This window comes from Anomaloglossus baeobatrachus, chromosome 8 (genome assembly GCF_048569485.1).
Source record: "Anomaloglossus baeobatrachus isolate aAnoBae1 chromosome 8, aAnoBae1.hap1, whole genome shotgun sequence".
Lineage (NCBI taxonomy): Eukaryota > Metazoa > Chordata > Amphibia > Anura > Aromobatidae > Anomaloglossus > Anomaloglossus baeobatrachus.
The window spans coordinates 161,730,470-161,747,988 of NC_134360.1; the positions used below are offsets into that span (position 1 = coordinate 161,730,470).

At 48.1% G+C, this 17,519-nt stretch overlaps 1 protein-coding gene across 1 annotated transcript in view; it reads left to right on the forward strand.

Annotated features, from left to right (window-relative positions):
• The window catches only part of ZBTB41 (zinc finger and BTB domain containing 41), a 35,111-nt gene that overhangs the window by 10,625 nt on the left and 6,967 nt on the right, over positions 1-17,519 (forward strand). The window contains exons 5-7 of the mRNA XM_075322189.1: positions 9,433-9,562; positions 9,988-10,083; positions 10,437-10,543. Coding sequence (XP_075178304.1) covers positions 9,433-9,562; positions 9,988-10,083; positions 10,437-10,543 — 333 coding nt within the window. The remainder of the gene's footprint in view (positions 1-9,432; positions 9,563-9,987; positions 10,084-10,436; positions 10,544-17,519) is intronic.

Sequence of the window (17,519 nt, forward strand, 5' to 3'; positions counted from 1 at the left end):
TCCACTCCTTTAAGAAAATACCTGGAGTTAAGTCCTCTGCTTGTAATTTTTTAGTCACTGTAAATGGGTGCTCTAGCAATTTTTCCAGCTCAGTCACCTGATTCCACTGACTTTCATTAAGCGTCAGTTGAGGGTTAGCCATGTCTACAAGAAAGGTTTTCAGTTCAACCAAGCGCTGAATCATTAAGTAAGTACTGCCCCATCGTGTGGCTTGATCAATAATTGCCCCTTTTCCAGCACGTCTCTTCAAAATTGAGTCAACTTTAGGGGTTCTGGCAACAGTAGCCAATTTTCTCACCTTGCCAATCAGTGCAGCAGCATGTCCTTCTTGCAGACTGTCTCTTATAGCCAGCTGTAGCGTATGCACAACACAGCGCATGTGATGAATGAAAGAACATATTGACACAGTTTCAACAAGATCATCTAAACTATCATGTTGCTGTTCATCTGAAGCAACTTCAGTTTGCTCCTCAGTTACAATACTGTGTTCCTCTATTTCAATCATTTGTGTGTCTGTGGACCCAGAATGTTCTTCTAGCTGCTGGTCACCATCATTACTCTCATTCATTAGCTTAATAGTACTTATTATATTTGAAGCATTGTCAGTTACGACAGAAAGAACTTGCTCTTTTTTAAGTTCACAGTCTTGCAGAACCTTTTCCACCAAGACCTGGAGAAACTCACTGGTGTGATGAGCTTTGGTGTCTTTTACTGCCAATGTCTTGGTAACTATTTCATTTTTGTCACAAACAAATCGGACATTGATGGCAAAATAGTTCACTCTGTGACGTGTGCAGGCATCCATTTTAAGAAACAGAAAGCATCCCTTGAGAGTTTTTTTAAGTTCTTCCTTTTGTTTAAAAGCTTCTTCGATTACTACCGTATTTTTCGGACCATAAGACGCACTTTTTTTCCTCCAAATTTGGGAGGAAAGTGTGGGGTGCGTCTTATGGTCTGAAGCTGCGGGGTAGGGAGCTGTGGGGAGTCCGCGCTGTGGAGTGGGATCACAGGAGGCAGGGAGGGTTGCTGCTGCAGGATGCCGGCTGCTGGAGAAACCACGTGTGCCCGCTGCTTAAAGTCAGTGAATATTCATTAGCTGCTCCCCGCCCACCTCTCTCTGCAGTCAGCGCGTGTGAGGAGCAGCTAATGAATACTTGTTTAATGTAAACAGCGGTCACACGTGGGTTCTCCAGCCCCCGGCTTCCTGCAGCGGCTGGGGAGACTGTGTGTCCGCTGTGTAGGAGGCAGGAGCAGGGTGCCGCTGCACTCATGTATGGCCGGGGGGAAGTGCAGATCACTGGAGTATCCAGGCCAGAGCACGGCATACCTTCACAGCACAGCCGCAGTCTCTGTGCTGAGGGCTCACATTACTTTCACTTTGCTCCTGCCTCTGCACTAGAAACAGTCTCCCGTAGCTGACAAGGACCTACAGTGATGTAATGCAGAGAGGTGGCCAGAGCAGCACAGAACAGCACAGTGCCCGCCTCTTCATTACATCACTGCAGGTCCTTGAGATATGTGAGGCTTTGTTTGTAATGCCAGGACCAAACTGAAGCATGGTGAGCAGCACATCAGTAAAAGTAAGGCAATAAATAATATAGTATAGGCATTACTGTACACCTGGATGGAGTTGGATCATAGATTATATATATGTATATATATATATATATATATATATGTATATATTATATGTGTATATGTATGTATATATGTATATGTATATCTCTTTACACACACACAAACGCACACACACTATATAACTATATACACACAGACACACACACACTATATACACACACACACACACTATAACTATATATACACACACACACACAATCCAGATTGGAGGATCACACACATAATGATGGGTAACATACATATTCCACGATGGGGGCCATATGTACCTGGAAGGTACCCAGAATGGAGGATATGAGGACAGAATTTGGGGATATTATTACCTCAGTAACACTGTCAGCAGTAAAATAACAGTGTGTCAAGACCACATTCTTTTACTTTCATTTTATTTTTTTCTATTTTTTCCTCCTCTAAAACAAGGGTGCGCCTTATAGTCCGGTGCGTCTTATAGTCCCAAAAAATATGGTAATTTTCTAATACTCTCTCTCTCCAGAGAAACACCAAGCTTGCGGGCCATTTCCCCATTCAGACACATAAAAGCTGGTCGTGAAAATAATGAAATAGGCACACTATCCTTTACAACAAGCTCTATGATCTGTTTTTTAAATGTATCTACTGTCATTGTCACAGTAACTTTGTCACTGACAAAATATCTTGCAACTGATGGCTGCAAAGTTCTCTGCTCCTTTGTTTGACTGGAAGAGCTGGGCACTGGTTCATTGGTTTGGATGCAGTCTCTCATCCACTGCTTTCAGTACTTCTGGATGAAAGCGCTGTAAATGTCTCTGTAGATTAGAAGCTCTGGTAGGAGCATTTTTATCTTTGCCTGAATATGCACTCATCTTGGCTTCACAGCATTTGTTTTCGTCTGGATCATTTGTCATACACTGACAGACATAATGTTTTCTATCTTAAGTGATGGTGAAATGTTCAAATACAGCTGATTTAATTTGACATTTGACACTTCTTTGACATTCTCGGGTTTTTAATTCTGCATTCACAATCCAAATGACAATTGTTTTTCCTAAAAACAATTGTACAAAATTATTGCCAGGTCGTACAACTGATATAGTGGTCAGTAATACTGTTATTATTCCTCATGTACTCACAGTTAATTGATGCAAAGTTTGTTGAAAGGATAATACTTCTTACAGTCTTCCTCTTCTGAGTAGCAGGCAGCTGTGAGATGCTTGGAAGACACACACCTAGTATGATCTAGTCTAGAGGAGGAGCTTTACTACTAAGAAGTTGCAACATATTTTCAGTTTCATACATTGTAAGTAGGGGGGTTGGGGCAGCATGAAGTTAACCAAGTATAAGATTAGATAAGGGCAGTGGAGAACAGTGACACACAAGAAGTAAGAAATGTCTCTATCTCCAGCAGAACTGCTTATCACTGTTGTTCATAGTTTGATAGAACATATATATTTGAGTAACATTTATAAAATTCATATGAAAGTTCAATTATGAAATATTAATACATTTTTTTAAAGCTGGAGTCGGTACATTTCTACCGACTTCGACTCCAACCAAAACTAACTCCGACTCCACGACTCCGACTCCACTGCCCTGTCCTATACTAAGCCTTTTAGTGGATTCCACTTACAACCAGCAGATCTGTAAATACAGCTCTTTCTTTAGAACCTGTTTTTCTTTGTCGCTCCTTATTGGGAGACCCAGACAATTGGGTGTATAGCTATGCCTCCGGAGGCCACACAAAGTATTACACTAAAAGTGTAAAGCCCCTCCCCTTCAGCCTATACACCCCCCGTGCTGCTACGGGCTCATCAGTTTTTATGCTTTGTGCGAAGGAGGTCAGACATCCACGCATAGCTCCACAGCTTAGTCAGCAGCAGCTGCTGACTATGTCGGATGGAAGAAAAGAGGGCCCATGACAGGGCCCCCAGCATGCTCCCTTCTCACCCCACTCTTGTCGGCGGTGTTGTTAAGGTTGAGGTATCCATTGCGGGTACGGAGGCTGGAGCCCACATGCTGCTTTCCTTCCCCATCCCTCAATTAGGGCTCTGGGTGAAGTGGGATCCCATCGGTCTCCAGGCACAGGAGACCGTGCTCCATCCACAGCTCCTGAGGACCCTGCTGGATAGGAGCCGAGTATCGTTCAGGGACATGGCCCTGCTACTTGGAGGTACTCTGTGTCCCCGTGGGGACCGCGCACAGCAACACTCCAGCATTGCTGGGTGTGCTAGTGCACCGGGGACAGCAGCGCTGACTGCGTTGTGCCATTATACACTTCAGCGTTGCTGAGTGTGTTTGTGTAGGGGGACTGCCGCGCTGACCGCCGCTGCCATGGGTATCACTGCGGCGCGGCTGGGACCGTTAGTGCGCCGGGGACTTCCGCGCCGACCGCGCTTATACGGCGGCCGCGCTTATAACTCGAGTCCCCGGCTTTTGCGGCCTAGTCTCTTTTTCTTCCCGCCCCCAGCCCTGCCAGTCAGGGGAAGGGCGGGACGCTGTACAGGACGGCAGCACTGAGGGCTGGAGCATGCTTTGCATACTCCACCCCCCTCACTCTGCACAGTGGGGCACCAGTTCCCGCACGTTTCTGGGTCACGCCCACGGCTCCCTCCTCTCCTCAGGACGCTGGCAGCCATTCCTCTCAGCTCTGCTAACGCTGGAGAGGAGAGACAAGCTCAAAGAGACCCAGGCAGGAATTCTGGTGCCCACACAACCGCTTTGCGCAGGCGGTAAACAGCACCTGTGGTGCTGGCCCCACTAGTGCAGAAGTGTACTTATAGATTATATGATTATAGACTATACTTTACACTGTATGGTGCACTGTTGATTTTTGGCTATATACCCTCCTGTATTGCTCAGAGGAGACAACACCATGTCGTCCACAAATAGCAAGGGTGCCAAGGCACAGACTTACTATGCTGCCTGTGCAGCATGTACGGCTATACTGCCGGCAGGTTCCACTGACCCTCATTGTGTGCAATGCTCGGCCCCTGTGGCACTTTCTCAGCCGGAGCCTCTGCTAAGGGTGGCCCAGGGAGAACCACCTGTTAACACTGTCCAGGTGACAGGGACGGAGTTTGCAGTTTTTACTGAAAGACTTTCTGAGACTATGGCTAAGATATTAGAAGCCTTGCAGTCCAGGCCGGCATCTCAAGCCAGGGGCACTGTGGAATCATTGTCCCCTGGTCCCCCTCAGTTGGAACAGCAATGTCCTCCCGGGGTGTCTCATGGATCCCAGGGTGAGGTCTCTGACACGGACCGCAGCCCCAGACCGACTAAGCGAGCTCGCTATGAAATCCCCTCGACATCATCACAATGTTCAGGGTCTCAGCGAGAGGACTCTCTGTATGATGAAGCGGAGGTAGCTGATCAGGATTCTGATCCTGAAGCCGCTCTCAACCTTGATACTCCTGATGGGGACGCCATAGTGAATGATCTTATTGCGTCCATCAATGAAATGTTGGATATTTCTCCCTCAGCTCCTCCAGTGGAGGAGTCAGCTTCTCAGCAGGAGAAATCCCGATTCAGGTTTCCCAAGCGTACAAAGAGTATGTTTCTGGACCACTCTGACTTCAGAGAGGCAGTCCAGAAACACCGAGGTTGTCCAGATAAACGTTTTTCCAAGCGCCTTAAGGATACACGTTACCCTTTCCCCCCTGACGTGGTCAAGGGCTGGACTCAGTGTCCCAAAGTGGATCCTCCAATCTCCAGACTGGCGGCTAGATCCATAGTTGCAGTGGAAGATGGAGCTTCACTCAAGGATGCCACTGACAGACAGATGGAGCTCTGGTTGAAATCCATCTATGAAGCTATCGGCGCGTCTTTTGCTCCAGCATTCGCAGCCGTATGGGCACTCCAAGCTATCTCAGCTGGTCAGGCGCAAATTGACGCACTCACACGTACGTCTGCGCCGCAGGTGGCGTCCATAACCTCTCAAACGTCGGCATTTGCGTCCTACGCTATTAATGCTGTCCTGGACTCTGCGAGCCGTACGGCGGTTGCAGCCGCCAATTCGGTGGCAATACGCAGGGCCTTGTGGCTGAGGGAATGGAAGGCAGATTCGGCTTCCAAAAAAGTGCTTAACTGGATTGCCATTTTCTGGCGACCGTTTGTTTGGTGAGAGATTGGATGAAATCATCAAACAATCTAAGGGAAAGGAAACATCCTTACCCCAGGCCAAACCAAAAACACCCCAACAGAGGAGGGGACAGTCGAGGTTTCGGTCCTTTCGGGGTGCGGGCAGGTCCCAATTCTCCTCGTCCAAAAGGCCTCAGAAGGATCAGAGGAACTCCGACGCATGGCGGTCTAAATTCACGCCCTAAAAAGACCGCCGGAGGTGCCGCTACCAAGGCGGCTTCCTCATGACTTACGGCCTCCTCACACCGCATCCGCGGTCGGTGGCAGGCTCTCCCGCTTTTGCGACACCTGGCTGCCACAAGTAAAAGACCGTTGGGTGAGAGACATTTTGTCTCACGGTTACAGGATAGAGTTCAGCTCTCGTCCTCCGACTCGATTCTTCAGAACATCTCCGCCTCCTGAGCGAGCCGAGGCTCTTCTGCAGGCGGTGGGCATTCTGAAGGCAGAAGGAGTGGTGGTCCCGGTTCCTCTTCAGCAACAGGGTCACGGTTTCTACTCCAACCTGTTTGTGGTTCCGAAGAAGGACGGGTCCTTCCGTCCTGTTTTGGACCTAAAACTGCTCAACAAACACGTAAGGACCAGGCGGTTCCGGATGGAATCCCTCCGCTCCGTCATCGCCTCAATGTCCCAAGGAGATTTCCTAGCATCGATCGATATCAAGGATGCTTATCTCCACGTACCAATTGCTCCAGAGCATCAGCGCTTCTTGCGCTTCGCCATAGGAGACGAACACCATCAGTTCACGGTACTGCCGTTCGGCCTGGCGACAGCCCCAAGGGTTTTCACCAAGGTCATGGCTACAGTAGTTGCGGTCCTCCACTCTCAGGGTCACTCAGTGATACCTTACTTAGACGATCTGCTGGTCAAGGCACCCTCTCAAGAGGCATGCCAACACAGCCTCAACGTTACTCTGGAGATTCTCCAGAGTTTCGGGTGGATCATCAATTTTCCAAAGTCAAATCTGACACCGGTCCAATCGCTGACATATCTTGGCATGGAGTTTCATACTCTTCCAGCGATAGTGAAGCTTCCGCTGGACAAACAGCGTTCACTACAGACAGGGGTACAATCTCTCCTTCAAGGTCGGTCACACCCCTTGAGGCGCCTCATGCACTTCCTGGGGAAGATGGTGGCAGCAATGGAAGCAGTCCCTTTCGCGCAGTTTCACCTGCGTCCTCTTCAATGGGACATCCTACGCAAGTGGGACAGGATGCCGACGTCCCTAGACAGGAACGTCTCCCTCTCTCAAGCAACCAAAGCCTCCCTTCGGTAGTGGCTTCTTCCCACCTCATTATCGAAGGGGAAATCCTTCCTACCCCCATCCTGGGCGGTGGTCACGACGGACGCGAGCCTGTCAGGGTGGGGAGCAGTTTTTCTCCACCACAGGGCTCAGGGTACGTGGACTCAGCAAGAGTCCTCACTTCAGATCAATGTTTCGGAGATCAGGGCAGTGTCTCTTGCCCTAAAAGCGTTCCAGCAGTGGCGGGAAGGCAAGCAGATCCGAATTCAGTCGGACAACTCCACAGCGGTGGCTTACATCAACCACCAAGGTGGGACACGCAGTCGGCAAGCCTTCCAGGAAGTCCGGCGGATTCTGCTGTGGGTGGAAGCCACAGCATCCACCATATCCGCAGTTCACATCCCGGGCGTAGAAAACTGGGAAGCAGACTTTCTCAGTCGCCAGGGCATGGACGCAGGGGAATGGTCCCTTTACCCGGACGTGTTTCAGGAGATCTGTTGCCGCTGGGGGATGCCGGACGTCGACCTAATGGCGTCACGGCACAACAAGGTCCCAACATTCATGGCTCGATCTCAAGATCACAGAGCTCTGGCGGCAGACGCCTTAGTTCAGGATTGGTCGCAGTTTCAGCTTCCTTATGTGTTTCCTCCTCTGGCACTGTTGCCCAGAGCGTTACGCAAGATCAGGGCCGACTGCCGCCGCGCCATCCTCGTCGCTCCAGACTGGCCGAGGAGGTTGTGGTACCCGGATCTGTGGCATCTCACGGTCGGCCAACCGTGGGCACTGCCAGACCGACCAGATTTGCTGTCTCAAGGGCCGTTTTTCCATCTGAATTCTGCGGCCCTCAACCTGACTGTGTGGCCATTGAGTCCTGGATCCTAGCGTCTTCAGGATTATCTCAAGAGGTCATTGCCACTATAAGACAGGCTAGGAAACCAACGTCCGCCAAGATCTACCACAGGACGTGGAAAATATTCCTGTCGTGGTGCTCTGCTCAGGCGTTTTCTCCCTGGCCATTTGCCTTGCCCACTTTTCTGTCCTTTCTTCAATCCGGATTGGAAAAGGGTTTGTCGCTAGGCTCCCTTAAGGGACAAGTCTCTGCGCTCTCTGTGTTTTTTCAGAAGCGCCTGGCCAGACTCCCACAGGTACGCACGTTCCTGCAAGGGGTTTGTCACATTGTCCCTCCTTACAAGCGTCCGTTAGAACCCTGGGATCTGAACAGGGTGCTGATGGTTCTTCAGAAACCACCGTTCGAGCCAATGAGAGATATTTCGCTCGCACGCCTTTCGCTCAGCAGGTGTGTCAGGCAGCTACCGGGTCGAGCCTGCACATTTTCACGAAACACTATCAAGTGCATACCTATGCTTCGGCAGATGCCAGCCTAGGTAGGCGAGTCCTTCAGGCGGCAGTTGCCCATCTGTAGGACGGAGCCGTTACGGCTCTATTATGAGGTATTATTTACCCACCCAGGGACTGCTTTTGGACGTCCCAATTGTCTGGGTCTCCCAATAAGAAGCGACAAAGAAGAAGGGAATTTTGTTTACTTACCGTAAATTCCTTTTCTTCTAGCTCCAATTGGGAGACCCAGCACCCGCCCCTGTTTTTGTATACACAGGTTGTTCATGTTAAATGGTTTTAGTTCTCCGATATTCCTTCGGATTGAATTTACTTTAAACCAGTTTATAATTTTTTCCTCCTTCTGGCTTTTGCACCAAAACTGATGAGCCCGTAGCAGCACGGGGGGTGTATAGGCTGAAGGGGAGGGGCTTTACACTTTTAGTGTAATACTTTGTGTGGCCTCCGGAGGCATAGCTATACACCCAATTGTCTGGGTCTCCCAATTGGAGCTAGAAGAAAAGGAATTTACGGTAAGTAAACAAAATTCCCTTCTTTTGCAGGTTTTGTATTAAACACTTCAACTCAGGATAGGTTCACAGTGGTTTAAAAAATGTGTGTAAACCCTTTTATATGCAGTGTCCGTTATTACCTACAGATGTGGCAAGCAGCAGATTAAATGCCTGCACACTGCAGTATAATGTAGCACCGTGGGGATCTGCACTAATTACCTGCTAATGGGGATTCTGTAAATGGTGCGCTGTGTAGATGACATAAGCGCTCTGTTAATAGCGCAGAGCCGCAGTGTTGGCTTACCGCGATATACTGTGGCTGAAATGCTTCTGTAAGTCGGGCTAACATACTATCAGAAGTCCACACTCCTATTAATTTGCCGCCTGTGTGGTGTCTTGTACTCAGTACTCCAGATCCGCGTAGGGATCATGTATCAAATGCTGTAAAAATAGGGTTTTTTTTCAACTGTAAACCTCAGTAGAAAATTTACATAAATGCTCATCTCCCTTATTGTTTTATAGTCCGACAAATACACAAGGACAATCGGATCGGTAAATGCTTTCTGCACAATATAATGGATTACATTTGCCTTGTAGGACCCTTCCCTTGTAATATTTGTGGACGTCAGTTTAATGACTCTGGAAATCTAAAGCGTCACATTGAGTATACGCATGGAGGAAAGAGGAAGTGGACGTGCTTCATCTGTGGAAAATCGGTAAGAGAAAGGTAAGGAATGTAAGGAGCGGGGAGTTGAGATCAGCAGGCACTGTACAATGTGTTACAGTGTCTTACAAAAGTATTCACCCCCTTGACATTTTGTGTGTTTTGCTACCTCACAATTCCAAAACATAATATACATGAGGCTCAATGTAGTTTTCTAAATTGCTTACTGAGGGGTAAACATATCTACAAATTTAGGTAGGGATAGAAAAAGGTCTTTCTATGTCTTAGAACATATGCTGCACATCATTCCATTATGGGGAAATAATATTTCTAAAAAGTTCCAGGAAACTTTTTGGTCAACCTACATCTGGAAACTGACATTGCTGGGATGTAATCACCATCATTGCTAAGAAATGGATATAAATATACAATAGAGGATGGAAACTGAGGTTTTGATTTTTTTTTTTTTTTTTTTTTTCTTTGTGTAGGACCACATTAAAGGAGCATCTAAGAATTCACAGTGGAGAAAAGCCCCATCTTTGCAGTATTTGTGGGCAGAATTTCCGTCACGGCAGTTCATACAGGTAACGTTTTTTGCTGATGTGTAGCAAATTCAGTATAGTGTCACTGATGGACCCATATGGCCATGTTTACACGTTCAGGATCTACTGATAATGTGCAACTATTACAAGTGATTGGAGAACCTTATACCCCATCACCTGCTCCCTTCCATGATAGTAGTGAATGGGATCCTATTTAAAGTGCATGTTCTCCGTGCCTATATATTCTGTATGGGGAAGCTGTGGGTCAGCCTCACAATTCTATTGTAAATTTGCCTATAAAAGATCCAGTTCGTGTGAGCATAGCCAAACCTTCATGTGTAAAGATATTTCTTCTAAATGGAAGCCGACGACAAAAACATGTCCCTCTCTCATAGACTCCATCTTCGCGTCCATCATGATGATAAACGCTATGAGTGTGATGAATGTGGGAAGACGTTCATACGCCATGATCACCTCACTAAACACAAAAAGATACATTCTGGTAAGATGGTGTTTATATCGGATTTCCAATATTTCTGTTTGACTATAATGTAAGAAGGCCAGAAATTTTAGCTTTCTAGGGGTTTTTACATCATTTGGAGAAATATGGGGATGCTCCACACGACTTACTGAACCATAGATGTTGTGCGCTCACCAGTGTAGCGGAGAGCAGCTTCTGATACAATCACAGTCAGCGTCCTCCTCAAAGCGCTGGGCCAGAATATATAGCACGTGGAGAGACAGGGAAGTCGTCTCACCCTACTGTGCCCTGCACTCAGCTGAGTAGCCGAGAGCTTTTCCCTCTACACTGACCAGCAGGAGCGTTTGGTTCAGTGGCCGATCGCCCCTGCTGCATTCACCGCCCACTTAGGAGCGCTGTAAATGGATGTGTAACATGATGTGGGCGCTAGCAAGCAGAAGTAAGCGGTGGCCAAAGCCACACCATGGCACATTGACTGGCATCTGTCTCTGCAGTGTATCAGTCACACCTCTGACTGACAGCTGGACACTACTAGGATTTAATAAAGCTAATTTCCTCTCGATAGCCAGGCTTTCTGTGCAGTAGCCATATCTGCAGTTTAATAGCGTTTGGTAACATGATAGGTTCACTACAATGTCCTGTCCTAAAATAGTTCCTAATGATGAATGCAGATTTGTACATCCTATATGTATACATAATAAATATATATTTATCACACACGAATTTGATACACTGCTGATTTTTGCAAGTTTCCCAACTACAAAGAACGGAGAGGTCTGTCATTTTTATCATAAGTACAATTCAATTGTGACAAACACAATTAAAAAAAAATCCGGAAGATCACATTGTATGATTTTTTAAATAATTATTTTGTATTTTATTGCATGAAATAAGTAATACAATAGAAAAACAGAACTTAATATTTGGTATAAACCTTTGTTTGCAGTTACAGAGGGCAGATGTTTCCTGTAGTTCTTGACCACGTTTGCACACACTGCAGCAGGAAGTTTGGTCCACTCCTTACTCCATACAGATCTTCTCCAGATCTTTCAGGTTTTGGGGATGTGGCTGGGCAACATTGAGATTCAGCTCCCTCCAAAGATTTTCTATTGGGTTCGAGTCTAGAGACTGGCTAGGCCACTCCAGGACCTTAAAATGCTTCTTATGGAACCACTCCTTAATTGCCCTGGCTATGTGTTTCGGGTCATTGTTATGCTGGAAGACCCACTGAGGGAAGGAGGTTGTTGGCTAAAATCTTGTGATACAGCCATCCTCCCTTCAATACAGTAGAGTTGTCCTGTACCCTCTTCAGAAATGCACCCCCAAAACTGAGATTTCCACCCCCATGTTTCATGGCTGGAATGGTGTACTAGATGTTGTGCACATCTTTCTTTTTCCTCCAAACACTGTGAGAGCAGTTAATACCAAAAAGTGCTATTTTGGTCTCATCTGACCACATGACCTTCTCCCATGTCTCCTCTAGATACTCCAGATGGTCATTGGCAAACTTCAAACAGGCCTTGACATGTTCTGGTATGAGCAGAGGGACCTTGCGTGTCATACAGGATTTTAATCCATGACGGCTTATTATGCTACTAATGATAATCTTTCAGATTGTGGTCCCAGCTCTATTTAGGTCATTGACTAGCTCCTCCAGTGTAGTTCTAAGCTGATACTTAATTTTTGTCAGAATTATTTTAACCACATGAGGCGAGATCTTACATGGAGCCTCAGACCGAGTAAGATGGACAGTCATCTTGTGTTTCTTCCATTTTCTTTTTTTTTTTTAAATTCTTTATTTTAAAGCCAAACTCGTATCAAACAATACATCCCCTGCTCCCAACTGGGACGCAGGTATTATTACAGAAATGACGGTAATATATATACAAACAGTCAGCACACATATGCAATTCCCATCTCCACTACTACTCAAGTCTGGCCCAGTTTACATCTTTTATAAGCCGACCCAACTTTAGGGAAGTAGGGAGAAGAGCGAAGAAAAAGAAGTCAAAGCCTGAAAAAGATTGAAGGCCTGTAGAGAAAGAGAGAAATAGAGAAAGGGGTGGAGGAAGAAAGCAGGAAGGAAGATCGGGGAATAGTGTGGAAAAGGAAAGAAGAGAGGGGGAGAAAGAAAGAGAGAAGGAGAGAGAAAGAAAAAAAAAAAAAAAAGGGGGGTAAATCACTACTCCTGAGGTTCCAAGAGCAAGTCCGCATATTCCGCCGAGTAGGTGAACTCCATCCATGGAAACCATGTCCGATAAAAGTCCTCCTGGCGATCGTTAATAGAGGATGTCAAATCCTCCATGTACATCAGATCGTTAATCCGCGAGACCCACTGTGTCACCGTGGGGGGGTAGTAGACTTCCAACCAAGCGGGATGCAAGACCTGGCCGACATGACCAGAAATCTAAGCAAAGATCGCCTATATTTAGAGACCGGGAGTTCGGAAAGCTGTAGAATGAACAGCTCCGGACCCAATGTCTCAGTAGTACCGGTCACTCGTCTGATTACCTCCCCCACTTCTGACCAAAACCGCTGCAACGAAGGGCAGGACCAGAAAATGTGCATAAAATCACCCTCCCCCAGACCGCATCTCCAACAAACTGGGTCAACTGAGGGAAACATTCTATGGAGTCTGGTCGGGACCCTGTACCACCTAGCCAACAGTTTGTAGTTAGCTTCCAACAGTCTGGAACTGATCGAAGTTCTATGTGCCAGCTGGAGAATGTTGTTTCTTTGTGAGTCAGATAAACTAATCCCCAGGTCCCTCTCCCACTGCAGCAGGTAGGCCGGGGGGGGCAAATCCCCCGGATCTGATAGCATATTATATACCAGAGATAGTGAGTGCCGTAAGACTCCCTCTCCCAGGCACAACTTTTCAAACCCCGTAGGAGGTCCGACATATCGACTGAAGCGAGGGAGGGAGTGCATGTAGTGCCTCAACTGCATAGCCCTCCAATCCCCCAGGGGACCCGCAGGCAAGAAGCCCCGGATATCCGCTAGTGAAAGCCAATCCCCCTCTCTACCCAGATGACAAGCTCTGAATTTGCCCCCTTGAACCCACTTTCTGAAGACCGGGTCCGAAAGACCAGGACGGAATTCCGGGTCACCCAGAATGGGTGTCATAGGAGAAGGTACTGGCAAAAGGAGTCGTCTGACCTCCCCTATCGCACAGCATTCAAGAGTGGCGCCAATGGTAGGATGGGATCTCAGAGCCGGCAGGGAGAGGTTCAAAAGCCAGGGGATGGCCGGGAGATGTATTTCCGAGAAACTCTGTTCTAGGGCCACCCATGGCTTTGTGCCGGAATGACGGCACCAGTCCAATACCCTAACCATGTGCGTGGCCAAGTAATACTTTTTGAGGTCTGGGATACCCAAGCCTCCCCTACTCTTAGGTCTGCACAAAAGAGACCGGGAAAGTCTCGCAGGCTTGTTGGCCCAGATAAATTTGATCTGTAGAGAGGCCAGTTCCTTGAAGAAAGAGCTAGGGATTTTAATCGGCAAGGATTGGAAGAGGTATAAGAGACGTGGCAGGATATTCATCTTCAAAATTGCACATCTCCCGAACCATGTGAAGTAGCCCTTCCCCCAGTTAGCGCAATCTTTCTCAATTGACTGCAGAAGCGGGAGATAATTCAACTTGTAAATTTGACTAGGGTCCGCAGTCAACTGGACTCCCAAATACTTCAGGGACTGGCTAGCCCACCTAAACTCGAACGCAGATTGTAGCGATGTGACTTGCTCAAGGGGAAGAGATATATTTAGGGCCTCCGATTTTGACATATTAATTTTAAAGTTGGATAGAGAGGAGTATGTGTCCAACTCTCTCAGAAGGTTAGGGAGGGAAACCCGCGGGTTGGTAATAAAAAAAATCAAATCGTCCGCATAAGCCGCTATTTTATAAGTAGAACCTGAGGCGTTAGGGCCCGAAATGTTAACGTTACTTCTGATCCGACTGAGCAGGGGTTCCAGAGTCAATATGAAAATCAGGGGCGAGAGAGGACAGCCCTGTCTTGTTCCATTGCGAATGGGGAATCTCTCTGAAAGGAGACCGTTCACTCTGACTGCTGCCGAAGGGATGCTGTACAGGGAGCAAATCCAAGCAAGCATCATACTCCCCAACCCCACAGCCCGCAAGACCTCCTCCATAAAAATCCAGTTAACTCTGTCGAACGCTTTTTCTGCGTCGGTTGACAGAAGCATCAAAGGCAGCCCATCGGATTTAGCCTTGTGTATTATGTTCAAAGCCTTAGTCGTATTGTCCCTTGCTTCCCTACCCATCATGAACCCCGCCTGGTCTGGGTGAACAATCTCCCCCAGCAATGGGGAAAGTCTATCCGAAAGAATCCTAGTGAAGAGCTTCAGGTCTGTGTTGAGGAGAGAAATGGGTCGATAACTAGAGCACGAAGTAGGGTCTTTGCCCTCTTTGGGGATAACTACAATATTAGCAGCCAGGGTATCCCTTGGCAAGGGGACGGCTTCAGCATGTGGGCCATGGTTAAATGCTGAGAGAAACGGGGAAATCAAAATGGAATCCAACTTTTTGTAATAGAGCAGAGGAAAACCATCCGGGCCAGGGGCCTTGCCTGTGGGAGATTTTTTAAGTGCGGACCAGTATTCCTCCTCCGAGATGGGCCTTTCCAGATCAGCCGCAGCCTCCGGCTTGAGACAACCCAAGCCGGAGTCCGCGATGTACTTCCGTATACGGCTACGCAATTCCGTCCTGGCCTTCCCAGACCGCCCCTCATCAACTGCATAAAGGGTGGAATAAAAATCTTTAAAAGCGGAGGCAATGTCTTTCGGCAGAGTAGCCCACCTGTCTCCCGCGATGTGCACCTTCGAAACATATCCTCTCGCTCTCTGAGTCCTCAGAGCTCTAGCCAGGGCCCTGCCACTCTTATTGCCAAATTCATAGAAATGCCGTCTGCACCTAGCCAATGTTCCCCTAGCCTTATAATATAGCAGGGACCGCAACTCCTCCCTCTTCTTGACCAAAATGGCCCCCACGTCCCCTCCCAGAGACCCCTTGTGGATTGCCTCCAACTCTCTAATGTCTGTCAGAAGGGATGTAACCTTAGCCTCTCTTTCTCTCTTCAGACGTGCCCCATGTTTGATGAACAGTCCCCTCACCACACATTTGTGTGCCTCCCAGACAATGCCCGGGGACACCTCTCCCCCCCCGCTGCCGCTGAAATATTCCCTCAAGGCCTCCCTTATTTCCTGCATTGTCACCGGTTCGTCAAGTAGCGAAGTGTTCAGGGTCCATTGACTCTGCCTCCCGATGGGGTAGCCGAGGGATAGAGTTATTGTGATCAAGGCGTGATCAGAGAATGATATGCACTCGATTGAGGAAGCCACCAGAGAATGTAGATCCCCATGTTTGAGGAAAAAGAGGTCTAACCTGGAGTAGCAATCATGTACTGCCGAGTAAAATGAGAAATCTTTGTCTGATGGATGCAGCAATCGCCATGCGTCTATTAGTTGATGGTCATGTAAACCCCGTCGCAAGCGACGTAGTGCCGAATGTGGCACACTGGACACTCCTTTGGAGCTATCCCTCGGCGGCTCCAACACAACATTAAAGTCACCCCCGAGGACCAGAGTACCCTCAGAGAATTCCTCTATCTGCTCAAGGTAACGCAGCAATGTGGGGCATTGACCCGAATTTGGCAAGTAGACCGCCACAAAGGTGAAAGTCTGAGTAGCAATGCGTCCCTTGAGCATCAGAAGCCTTCCCTGATCATCCGAACGAGAGTCCAACAGTTCCCATGGGAGCGTACTGGACATTAAGATGCTTGTGCCCCTGGATCTAGAGTCAGGGGAGGGTGAATGATGCACAACAGGATACCTTCTATCGGCAAGTTTGTATGGTTTTGCCTCACAGTAGTGTGTTTCTTGGAGGAAAGCGACCTGAATTCGATTTTTCCATAGTAGGTTCAGGAGAATAGACCGTTTCTCCGGGCTGTGAAGACCCTTAACATTCAGTGAGCCCACCCGAAGCTCAGCTTGTCTCAGCTTCGTCATACTCCGTCACTGACCTCTGGAGGAACAAACAACAAGTTACACACACAAAAAAAAAAAAAAAAAAAAAAGAAAATAAGAGGGAGGGGGAAAGAGAGGGGGAAAACGGATGAGTGGAAGAGGGGGGGTGGAAAGAATATAGGCAAGCGAAAGCGAAGACCCTTTAGCAGAGGAGAGAGAAAGATGTAGAAGAGCAGAAAGTGAAAAGACAGAGAGTGGAAAAGCAGCTGTTCTGCCGCACGCAGTACCAGGGACCAGCCCAGAAACTGCTTAGGTATAGATAGGGACAAGAACTGACATGTGGCCAGAGCTCCAACCCGCGCCTCACTTATTTAAGCCTGATGACCCAGACCCCAAACAACCGGGGAGGGTCTGTCAAATTAACCTCCCACGGACCCTCCCACCCAAGATGGAAATGCAAAAACCCCCCTCCCCCGCCCGCCCCACAAACGACCCAACGACAACAGATCAAAGTTGCAATGAACATTAGTCAGTATGCTGTGGACTGTTGGGCCAGTCGTATGGCCAGAACACTTGCCATCGGAGCCAGGAGGTCAGGGGGCACCCCCAGGTAACCCCCAACCATACTCCTCTCCCGACCACTCAGCCACCACTTTGGTCCCTTCCCCGACCCATCAGCAACCGAGAGATTTCATGACCCTCCAAAATCATCACAGGGGGAGGCCCGGACGCCGTCCCTCCTCCTTCGCCGCCCTGTTGGGGCCTGAGGTTCCCACTCCATCCAGTCCGGGATTGAGCAGTCTGGTATTCCAAGAAAGTCATACAATTTTGAAAGCTCAGAGTGCCTCCTCAATGGGAACACGGAGTCCCCCTTGCGGACAATCAGATGAAAGGGGTGGCCCCATCTGTACGAGGCGCTTGCCTCTTTGATTTTGAGCAGAAGGGGGTGAAGCAACCGTCTCATGTATAGTGTGCGGCTGGAGACGTCCGGAAATAGCTTCACCACAGCCCCATC